The 12,753-nt window shown below is 38.9% G+C and overlaps 1 protein-coding gene across 1 annotated transcript; it reads left to right on the forward strand.

The window, feature by feature from the left end:
- The first annotated feature begins 11,686 nt into the window (after positions 1-11,686).
- LOC140817030 (zinc finger protein ZAT10-like) lies at positions 11,687-12,753 on the forward strand. The gene has a single exon (XM_073176590.1). It carries the CDS (start codon positions 11,793-11,795, stop codon positions 12,570-12,572), a length of 780 nt encoding a protein of 259 aa, XP_073032691.1. The 5' UTR covers positions 11,687-11,792; the 3' UTR covers positions 12,573-12,753.

The following is a 12,753-nucleotide window of genomic DNA, read 5'->3' on the forward strand; positions in this document are numbered from 1 at the left end:
GCGTAGAAGGATAAAAGGAAAGAAAATATTCCATTACTACAAAGCCCGAAGGCAGGGAGTGAACTTAAAAATGAAAAGAGGACAAGCCTATTCTATATCAGCAAATGGCTGTTTTCTGGCTCTTTCGCCTCCTCTGTCGGCTTCTCTATTTGCCCTGGTTCTCCCTCTCCAGGTTTTTCTTCTTCCTCCCCCTCTACGGACTCCTCCTGTTTCTCCTCCTCTACCGGTTCCTCTCCGTCCTCCTCTTCGGATGTACCCTCGTTGCCTCCCACCCCGGCTCCTGCAAGAGATGCAATGGCTAGCCCGAAGTCTGGAAAGTTGGTTCTATCCTTGGGGATAAGCTCGGCTTCCTGGAATTGTTGAAGGCATCTTTTGAAGCCAGTCTTAAAGAAAGGATAGGCTCGATTCTCAACGGCCGCCTTGAATTCTGAGGATTCCAGGAAGGAAGTCCGCAGTTGCTCTTTTTGGCGCTCAGACTCGGCTAGAGCCTTCTCGGCTCTTTCAGCCCGGGATATTTGTTCTTCTATGGCATCTATCAGGGAGGCGTTCTTGCGATCAAGAATCGACTGATGCCTTTGAAGAGTTTCCTCCCTGATGTGACTTTCATTTAATTCCTCCCGGGCTTTGGCCAGCTCCGCCTGAGTAGACTCCACAGAGCCTTGAAGGGTTGTCACTGTCTCCGAATGGAATCCCTTCAATTGAGCAAGCTCCGCTTGAATAAGCTCGTTCGTCTCTTGGAAGACCCGGAGTTGGGGAGCCTTGATGGTTGGCTAAGGAGGACACCTCTTCATAGGCTGACATTAACATATGTGCACCCTATTTTTCAGAGAGAAGGCAGGGTTGGCAAGGTCATATAAAAAAAAAAAAAAAAAAAAGAGGGGGAGAGAAGATAGGGGAAGAAAAAAGCTTACAGCCAGAAGTTTGTTCAGGCCACCCAGGCATCGAGGGGTTGGCGGCATGCTCTTCAGGAAGGCCTGGTCAGTAGGAAGGAGCATTCGCTTGAGGAAGTCTGCCCCAACCCGGGAGGCTCCCTCGGTGGAGAAGACAGACCCGCTGGGCTGTGAAGGGAGGAAGGGCCCCTGGAAAAATTCTGGGAGAGGCCCCTGGAAGGATTCTGGGAGAGGCCCTTGGAGAGGTTCCTGTGAAGGTTCTTGGAAGGGGTGCCTGGTCGCCGCGCATAAGGGAAGGCGTGTCTGACTGGATCGCTTGAAAGGAAGCCTGGCCTCCCGCTTGATCATCCTCGCTGAGAGTCACCACCGGGATGGTCGTAACTCTTCTTGGCCTTTGGCTAAGGGGGAGGAGGTCCTCATCATCTTCCCTGGATTCAGGCGCCGTTCTCTTAAGTTCAAATTGCACCCGGGCCGTCTCCTTCGCCCGGGCAGCCACATCCTCCGCTCTCTTTTCAGCAGCGGCCTTTCGGGCTGCCCTTTTCTTCTCCTTGGCCGCCTTCTCGGCTGCTCATCTTTTGGCAAAAGCCTCTTCCATTAAATCTGCATAAGGAGCAGGCAAGGGTAAAATCCAAATACAAGTACAAAGTCAGGGAGCAATCGCACAACATGTAAAGGAAAGTTACCAGGTTGATGGCCCGAGCCAGCAACTTCATCAATCACTCGGTCAATCGGGTCCTCAACCCGGGCACTTAAATGATAAGCAACCAGTTGTTCTTGGGCAATAAGGACGGAGGAATAAAACTTTCTACCCTCTACCAGGGCGAGGCTTCGGATGTAAAATTCTTCAGACTTGTACGCCTGAGGAAGTTCTGGCTGTTGAGGAAGAGAAGGGAGGAACTCGGTTGAACAATCAAGAGAACCCGGGAGACGAATGAAAAAATATCTTCCTTTCCACCCCTTTTGAGAGGAAGGGATGTCATCAAGAAAGCGGGCATTAAGCCGAGCAGAAAGGGAAAAGGCATTATCTCCTAATCTACAAATAAAGAAATAATGAAGAACTTTGGAATTTATTACCAGATCATGCGTACGGAAGAGAACAAAAACCGAAGCCATGATCCGGAAAGAGTTGGGATGAAATTGATTGATAGGTACACCAAAAAATTTGGCAACCTCGATGTAGAACGGAGCAATGGGAAATCGAAGACCGTTGCGGAGTTGGTCTCGAAAAAAGGTAATATAACCCGAGGGGGGTTGATCCGCCCGGTCAGAAGGTCCGGGTATAAGAATAGGATAAGAAGAAGGAATGACCCCTAGGGTTCGAAGTTCTTTTTCTGCTCCGGGTCGCAGGGAGCTTTTCAGAGAAGAGAACCATGGAATCTCGGGGGCCTCGGTTAAAGGGTGGTCGGAAGCCCGGGCTTTACCCTAACCCTTATCCTTTTTTGGGATCCGGGATATGCCCGAAGAAGAAGGTTTAGAAGGTCTCGAGGAAGATTGGGGTTTTAAGATTATAGGTTTTTGGACAGTCTGGGTAGAAGGGCGACGAGAAGTAGGAGAAGGAGACGAATCAGAACGAAGGGCGGCGGATTCATACCCTGACGAACCTCGAGCATTGGCCCCGGAAGTAGAAGAAGTAGAATTAGACATAAGGAAAAGAAAAAACTTACAAATGCGGTGGAAGATCGTCGGAGCAAGGAAACTTTGAATGCCGGAACTGCGAGAAGAGAATTTGCAAGGGCTTCGCCGAGAATGCTGATTTGAAAGTGATTTTTGGGAAAACCCAGGGTCGCTATATATAGGAGATGGGGAATGATCGGAACCGTCGATTGAGTGAACGCGTGTGCGGTTTCGATGCGCCTCGAAAGTTGCGACGGGCAGAACGAAAAGACAGTTACACAGATCGAGATGTCATGATGTTTTATCTCCTCGGAATACGAAACATTACTAGCCGTCGGGATAGATGAACACGTGTCGTTATAGTAACGTGTGGATAGGCCGGGAGGTTTAGGAGAACTCGGCAAGTTCGTCTCATAGCTCGGGAACCTAGAGATCCAGGACGGAGATTTCTAAGTCCGAATAATCCGAGACCCCGGCATCTTGTTATAGTCAAAAGGTTCGATAGCCCGGGATTATATTTTAAGTTCGGGGGGATCAGGTTATTACAAATAACTGTAAGTCTATTGATTCGGTCCGCATAAATTCGCACAAGATTCATTTGCAGAAGAGTAAAGCGATAGAAGTCGATAAAATTTCCATTACATAAAATAGCGGCGAAAAGTTATGGGATCCATTATGTTAGATACAGAATCCTGCCACTCCGTTATCCAATTAGTTAATTCATGAATGCGGAGGTCAATGAAGAATCCATTCTTCATTATCTTGTCCAGGGCATGCCACTCTTTCCACAGCATCATGTGCAGCAGAACTTCATCGTCAACTAGATCGGTCACCCGGTCTACTACGAATTCTCGGATATACTTCCTCGCTCTGGCTCTTTGCGCTCGAGTAGTGGCCAAGCGATTGCGATAGGTATAATCCAAGTCATGAACCTTGTCCCGCACGGCCATGACCTTCGCCCATATATGTTCCTCGATTTCCCTCTTCAGTTCCTCCACATGAGGACGCATCTCCGGGGTCACCAGGACATGTGTACTGCTGCAGGCACTGGAACCGCTTGAATTCGACATTTTGAATTGAGAGTCACTTTACATCTATCCCCCTTTATTTATAGGTGAACGTTTTTAAATGTGGAGGAAATACAAGGGTCCCAGCCAGCGGAATCGTCCCCTCTATGAGTCAAAGGAAAAAGTTAATCGAAGCCATCGAATCTAAACACGTGGGCGGTCAGGATATTCCTTGATAATTGTGCTAAGAAGGTGAAGGGGCATTGACGGTTACCAAGACGCCCGACTGATACATCTAGGAATACGGAACGTTCTCATTCGGTGAGAGTTTTAATGATGAGCTGTATATCATCAGGATACCACGTGAATAGTCCGGGAGGTTTAAGGCCCCGGTATTTTCTCTTGAGTCCGGGAGGTTTAAGGCCCCGGCATTTTCTCTTGAGTCCGGGAGGTTTAAGGCCTCGACATTTTATCTTAATACCGGGAGATTCGAGGTCCCGGCATATTGTTGTAGACCCGAGAAATGCGGAGCTCGGGCGCCCTTTTAGTTTTATTAGTACGAAATCCTCACGTCTCCGTTTGTTACTTATTAGTAGTTAATCTTGTCAGTCGAGTCAGACAGTCCGTGGGATATGCATCAAATAAAATGGTAAAAGACAGTAAACTCGGATAACAATTTTATTTAACGAAATTACTTCGAATTACATCGAAATATGCCTCCTCTACGAAGGCTTTCCACAGGAACATCCAACGTCTCACTTCTCGTGTGGCCCTTCCTTCATAGCCCTTGGCGTCAGTGATATCGTTGAGAGTGTTCCTCTCTTTTCGAAGCATCAGTTCGTACATGCGGTCCTTTTCAAAAGGATCCCCCAACTCGAAAATATTTAGATACTCCCGATACTTCTCCAATTTCGCCAGAAGCCGAGGAGTATTAGCCTCACCGCAGTAGTAGAGAAGCTGTAACTCCTGCAGTGCCTCCCAGAAGGCGAGAATTTTGTGAAAGACCTCCTCCTCTATTTCCGTCTTATGCCTCTCTGAGGATGCATTCATGAACTCTTCCGCCAGATCAGGGACGCTGGGATTGCTAGCACCTGCCATTGTATCTTCCTAACAACACTTTGCTGGTGTGATGACGGATCGGTAAGGCCCTATTTATAATAAGAACAAATTAATAATGACCGTTGATCTTCAAGATGCCTGAACGGTTGAGATAAGTTTTGGAAAATTGTGCCGGGAGGAGAAAAGACGTGCACAGTTGTCGAGGTGTCAGACTTATCCATTTCTCGAGATGTGGAGCGTTTTCTAGTAGGAATTAATTGTGGGTGCATCTCATTATAACGAATGCAACATCCAGAGGGGCTGGATAACAATTCATTAAGGTCCGGGAGACAAATCATCCAGGCGTGACATCTCTTCTACGGGATATTTAAAGGCTACGATACTATTATACACCGTGAATTATTTCACACCAATCGGGACAGCGAGTGAGACTCTAGCCCGACTATTTTAGGGATGGGTGGTGATACCCCTATAAGGGCTCGGGTCCTGGAGGACCCGAGAAATGTCATTGAGTAGCCCCTATAGAAACCGGGAGGGCGATTGTTACCCACGCGACTGGGCTCTTCATGCATGACCGGGTATTTACTTACCTCCCGAGCAACTAGGGACCGGGCTTTCATGCTGAAGCCGAGGGCTCCATACTCGAGTAACTTACTTAGAGGATCTTACAGATTGTAAGGCAGAAAGCGACTGGGCGGGAAGTCAACGTCTTCCGCCTGAACGTATCCCCGAAAATATGGAGAAGAAAGGGACTGGACATGCAGTCAACGTCCCTTATTCTTGGAGTACCCACGAAGCTATCGGGTAGAAAGGGACCCGACAGGCCGTCAACGTCCGAGGGTACAGGTAGTAGGTGAGCACGCGCATCAAGGTAACCCTAGCTTCTCTTCAAATAGCAGGTATCGTTGACATTCTATAGGTCTGAAATTTCTTCACTCTCAAGCATCCATACATATTGCTTTAAGTTCCCTCTCGACAACCCTGCTGACTTAAGCATCGGAGTGGTCACGCCGGACACCCTTCCGGCACCCATTCACGAGTTCCTTTCATTGTTTGCAGGTCACGATCGAAGCCATCTACCTTGCTCATTTTCCTAAACAACACTATAAATTCTTGATTTGACCCGGTGGAGCACCCGACCCTGCTCATCCATTTTACCCGGATCACATCACTACTATAATATAATAATAAAAAAAATGTAATTGTTTGTCCCTCCTATATATCATCATGAATAGAGCTGGAATAATATATAGTCTTAGCCATAATCATTGAAATGGATTAAATTTTTAAATATCGTTAATTATCGTGTGATGACACCAATCGTACAGTAGTTATTCGACTCAGCCAGCAGCGTGGCTTCTCAGATAAATTTTAATCTATATATCAAATTTTGGCATAGCTTGTGTTAAATACTGAAACGAATTTACAGTTGTCTGGTAAAATTAAAGAGTACTGCCAAAAATATTAATAGAATTTATCATGATTACCAATTAAATACTGATATGTTTAAAACTTGTAGTAATTGAGCTCAATTAAGTACGTACGTACCTCTCGAATTTATATACTCTTCGTAATCTATATACACTGAATTCATCTGTGATTATAGCTTAAGTTCCAACCATGTGGATTCACAACTTTTTGTGACTTTCCTTCCTTGTGTCATAGTTTTTTTTTTTTTTGATGGTTTCTTTGTGTTATAGTTGTTTGCATAATATAAGCATTAAAAAAACAGTTAACGAACTACTCAACAATTAGATAACGATAGAGATAGTTCAAATTTATAATATTTTTATAGTTTTCTTGATTTTTTTTTTAAACTCGTTTTCACGTATATATGTCTTGTTCCGATTTAGTTGCATGTTAATTTTGATACAAATTTTACATTTATTGATTTAGTGATAAAATGGGTCAATTTCATTGATTCAAATACATTATTATTAATATATACTGTAAGGAATTTTGTTCGACAGATGTAAGTTAATATGATAATAGTACTGTAAGATAGTAAATTTGTGTTTTATCAAAATTAAGTATTGTGTCAAATGTTACAACATTTAAGACAACATGCAGCGGAATATTAAAGTTTGTAACACAAATTCACTTTAAATAAATATATTGAAAAGATTAAATTTGCACAAGTATTGTATAAATACTTGTGCGATGCCTCAGGACAAAAATTAATCACTAGAAAACCGAAAATGTTTACACAAAAATCAATCACCAGTGATTTAAACGAAAATCAATTTTTTCAACACATTGAGAAAATAAAAGCTTTGTAAAACAATCATCAATAATAAAACGTAATCAAGAAAGCATCAAAAACGTGAACAAAAAACTAAAGCAACAAAACGATCTCCAGCCAACTTCGTCACGGATGTTGTCTATAAATGTTTCTAACATTCAAGGCAACACGCAGTATCTGCACTTTCACAATAGCACGTCCCTTGAAAAAACATTTTTCTGAAATCTATAACGTGCACAAGTGCGTGTATATTTGATCGAGAGAAGAGACCACCACGAAAATCACCTCCATGAAAAAACTATCTCCACGAAAAACCACTTCCACGAAAACTCCTTTCACGAAAATCTCTTCCACGAAAAATCCTACACGTGAACTCTCTGAATTTTTCTCTTCTCTCTTCTCTCTTCTGTCTTCTTTTTTTAATCTACATCTCTTATTTATAAATGTCTCATCTTCTATGATTTATCTTGACGGAATCATAAGATATGATATAGAAGAATTCTATTAGAAACAAATCAATAATACCATATCATATAAATAATAATCTTAAATATTATATCTAAACAGGTAAAACCCAATATTCCACATTGAGCCCGTTTGGTATCAAAAGTTTTTTGATTAAAAAAGTGCTTTTTTAAGTTGGTTTTTAAAAGTGTTTTTTTAAGTAAAAGTTGTGTTAATATTGTGTTTGGATGAATAGATAAAAAAACATTTTTAAATTAAAAAATGTGTTTGGATACATATCATTAAAATGCTTTTTTAATTCATTAATTTATATATATATTTTATAACGGATTTCTAAACAAGTGTGATGTATAAATATAAATAATTAAATCCATATCAAAACAAAAACCTCGACGGAAAAAAATGAATGAACAAAAACCTCGACGGTGGATGTTTTTTCCAATTGTATATTGTAGAAGAATGGAGAAAAGATTGAGAGTAGGCTACTGGTGGATGTTTTTTTTAAGGTTATTAAAAAAGCTAGTGAAAAAAGTTCTAAAATAGAGCTTTTAAAAAAGCTCTAATTTCAACTTAAGTAAGTGTTTTTTTATGCATTAGAAGCCCATAAAAACAAGTTAAAAATTTAAAAATTATTTTTTTAAAAAAAAAAGACTTTTTAATTGTAGTTTTTATACCAAACGGGCTCATAATATTAACATAATTATCTAGAAAGACAAAACCATAATTAAATATTAAATATAACATCAACAAGGAAAAATATAGCTTGAGAAATAAATTTAATATGAAAATTATATTTCCCTTGCAAAATTTTTTTCGAAAGTCTAAAATTTACCTTGCAACACATCTAGAGAATTTAATTTAACGTTGTATTTCCAATATTTGTCTTTAGTAAACTTTGATACATGCATAAACCTAAATTACATATATACATTTGGATGCATGCATCGATACAGAACTTACTTAATTCCATTCCCCATTGGCTTAGTAGCCTCTATATTTTAATTAAATATCATAGTTAGTTCGAGAAAAATAATGTTAAAAGTCTAGGACAGCCAAAAATAAAAATAAAAACATTATCGGTTGACATATATATCTTTTACAAGTTGAACTTTTTACTTTGAATTCTTCAAGCTTAAATTTTTCATTTTCAAATTATATATAGAGTTCGTTCTTAATGTTATTTCATTTTTTTGAAAAGTTGGGAAATTCCACCGTGAGGAAAAAATGATAGTAAGAAGCAATATTGTAATGTTTAAGCTCTATGGTTAAAAAAAAGACCAAAAACATTGCTAGAGGGATAGAATTTTAATTTTTACAAAATTATTGACGACATCTTGGTAATTTTAATTAGTTTGAAAGAAAACAAGTGTTATATTATCAGACAGAGTAAATTTTATGGATCTAAAGTAATTAATTTCTGAAATTCTGGAAATGGAAGGAGAGCTTTATAGTTACTCAATGTCTGTTAGATCGGTTAACAAGATACTAAGAATTAAATAGAAAATAAGTTTTTTAATACATTAACTTGTTTAATTATAGATTTTGATCTACTAAATTATCAGAATTTGATTTTGATATATTTATTTTTTATATTCGATTATTTTAATATAATTAATGACGACATCCTTCAAAGTGAAAAAGATAACTTTAAATAGATATGGGCTCGAACTGATCCAGCACGTGTTGGTGAGACTCTAGATTAACGAACAAAAAAAGTGGGTACGGTCATACCAGCTCGATAAAGGAGGCCCAAAAAACTAAAGAATTATTTCAAAGGTTCACTTTCGGCCCACATTTGTATTCTTTTTTTTTATTGTAAAATAAATTTTACAATTTGAAAAAGAACATACCAGGATCCAAAATTATTTTCATTAAGTAATTAGTAGAGAGAGAGAGAGAGAGAGAGAGAGAGAGAGTGTGTGTGTGTGTGTGTATTAATCACTTGGGGACTTGGGGTGCCTTGATTTGAATAACGCGTTAGCAGGGGTGGAAAACATGAAAATATATGTATCGACTTTGACTTGGCTACTATTCAAACATTATTAACGTGGATGTTGTTCTAGAAAGTGTCAAATGTGTGTGTGTGTGTGATATCATTTATCATTTGCTTACTAGTCAAGATATATCGATCAAAACTTGTTGGTGAAGTAATTCAGTTTCATCAAATTGATGATCGCACAAGCTTCGGACGGCGTCACCTTATTGGCTACACGGTGGGAGAGGAACTTTGATTTATATGGACAACAGTTTAAAAGATGAGTATAACCATTGGGTTGCTGTATGTTTACGACCGGTCCAATACAATCAACTCTATCTATTATAATGGATAACTAGTATATCGACGCACGCGTTGCGTGCTTATACAATACTTTTTATAATTTATTTTAAATATATATATGAACTTAAAAAATAAATAGGAATAAAAAAACCCAAAGAGGATTTGAACCTACCAACTTCATAGCTAAGAAACAAAGACTTTATCCACTAAACAACATGTGATTTGCATTCATTTTTTAACAGTTTATTAATATATATAATCAGTAAAACAGACCATGACACCAAAAGTTAGTTACTCTAAAGGGTTCTTGCTTAATAATATAGTATAGATAAAGGATGGCTATTATTGCCTATACGTCATCGTTTTCTTTTTTTAAACGTGAAACTTATAAACTATGTGCAGTTTCGTCTGATCCCACTTGCGGCTTTCCATTCGCGACATTAAACCAACCATGAATAGGCGATTTGGTGCACAATAGTGTTATTAAATTATTGCTATCAATATAAAATATATCATAATACATTTAATCAGGATTATTTTTCATATATAAAAGTAAGTTGAAAAGTAATTATCTTTTGCTCGAAATGAAAATAATAATTATTATAATTTTAAAAAAAATAGTCGCATACCCGGCTGCCGCCTCCCTCATTACTGTACTGATACTAATTACGTACAAGTTGCATATATATTTCCAGATCTCAAAAGGCGACAACGTCCAACTCTTAAAAACCATAGCCACAAAAAATAAGTTAGAGATAATTGTGAAGGTCGATAAAAGCCAGAGATATATGAGAAATTTTGAAAGTTCATTACCATACCTAAAATACATGTGTGTGTGTGTGTGTGTGTGCGTGTGTGTGTGCGCGCGAGACATATATATATAGGAGGGGGTATGTTTAATTGTGTGAGGAACTTCGTGAGATTCATGTTCATGTTAATAATAACTTTCTTACATTGATGAAATAATGTTGAAAAATGATTTTTTTTATTCAGTTTAATAATTTGATTTTTGAAAACCAAAATCATTAAAATATAATTACACGTAATTATATTTTAAAACATTATTAAAAATTACTCATAATTAAAAATAATAATTAATAAATTATGCATAATTTTAAAAAATACACATAATTGAAAAATTACAAATAATTAAATGTAACAAACTATGAATTAAGTAAATTGCCAACAAAATCATTTACGGTTTTCTTTTTATTGCATCTTCATATAATACTCACGTGTTAAATGTCGCTCAGGTTTGAATCGTTAATATCTTTATCCATGATCGGATTTTCTTACTTCATCTCTTTTCTTTTCTTGTTCCATTAACCTCGTTTATCACTTCTTTTCTATATGTTGTTCAATTTTTACAAAATACTTTTCTGCTGGAGCAATCTCTACATGATCTTTTTCGTAGTATTGTGTTTCTTCTTTTTTCATTTCTTTGATCAAATTCATAACCTTCAGTGCTTTCCATCTTTCTCATCTCATGGCTTTTTTTATGGTCTTTCTTTCCACTGGTCTAGTGGTTTTGCCCAATTCCTGAACCAGCAACGAGGAAGCTACGCATCCATTGGGCATGTTCTAATTAAACAAGTAAATGTTAACATATAATTTATTATTATTTTATTTTAATATATTTAGATATTGTGAGTCTCGTATATTTTATAAAAATTAACATATATATATTAATGATTTAATAACTAATATTTTATAGAAAAATATTCTAAATATATTATTCAATAAACCAAGAAAACAAGTGGAGCATTTTAGAATTAGACGCGTAGAAGGTTTGACTTGACTGAGTCGGCTATCCACACGTCCCTCACTCTTCACTTACTCTAAACTCCACGCAATCTTCCACTTGGCTAATCTATTATTATTTCTTTATTTAATTTCACCATTATTTCCTATTACTTTTTTAGATAAAAATAAATAAATAAAGCTGACACTCAATATATTTTGTATAAAATTTTAAAAAAAAACATAATAAAAGTGTCTAAATATATATACTATTAATTTTTTTTTTTAAAAAAAAAAACAATGCATAGTTGTGTAACCGTCTTTCTTACTTTCCTCACACCTATCACGCAGCATCCCACTCCTTTCCCCTTGTCTCATGCTCTTCATATACAACAGAATTTCTACTCTCACACTCCATATATTCATTCATCTTCTCATCTCCAAAACACAACTCACTTCTTTGTATTCAAGAAACTTGTTGAGTTTTAGATCTTGAAATGGCGCTTGAAGCTTTCGACTCACCCACCGCTCCTACGACCTCCTCTCACTTCGACACCAACCCCACTTTAAGCAATCTTGAGTCTTGGACCAAAGGCAAGCGATCCAAGCGTCCGTGCAGTGTCGACGAACGTCACGAGCCCACCGAAGAGGAGTACTTGGCTCTTTGTCTTATTATGCTCGCTCGCGGCGGTGGCGGACCATCCACGGCTTCTACTTCTGCCGCTGCGTCACAGATTAATAAGAACTTACAGCCTCTGACTCGTCCTCCACCGCTTCCGCCGGTTATTAATTCCGCCGGACCAGTTAAATTGGTCTACAAATGTTCCGTCTGTGACAAGGCATTTGGATCCTACCAAGCTTTGGGGGGGCACAAGGCCAGCCACCGCAAACTCAGCGGGGGGGATCATGAGCAATCAACTACCTCAGCCACCACCACCACCACCACCACTAACTCCGCTGCAGGAAGCGGTAAAACCCACGAGTGCTCGATTTGTCACAAGTGTTTCCCCACAGGGCAGGCCTTGGGAGGCCACAAGCGCTGCCACTACGAAGGTGGTGCGGCAACCAACCATGCAACCGCTCGCACGGGAAGCAGCGGGGTGACGTCATCGGAAGGTGTGGGCTCCACGATCACTCACAGGGACTTCGATTTGAACTTGCCCGCTTTGCCGGAATTCTGGCCGGGTTTCGGCTCCGGGACTGAAGACGAAGTAGAAAGCCCCCACCCCGCCAAGAAATCCCGTTTATCGCTGCCGTTGAAGTTGGAAATATTTTGAAAGGATGGACTTAGATTATCTGCAGAATTTAGGAAATTACATTGAACATTCTTTTTTATTGATTTAATTTTTCTTGTTGGGTGGAAATTTATTTTGTGTTGATATACTTTGGAATAGATTATAGATGGATTATTATTTGTAATTGAATTGATCTCCGACTTAGTAGAGATGTTTTTCACTA

This window comes from Primulina eburnea, chromosome 16, assembly GCF_022965805.1.
Source record: "Primulina eburnea isolate SZY01 chromosome 16, ASM2296580v1, whole genome shotgun sequence".
NCBI lineage: Eukaryota > Viridiplantae > Streptophyta > Magnoliopsida > Lamiales > Gesneriaceae > Primulina > Primulina eburnea.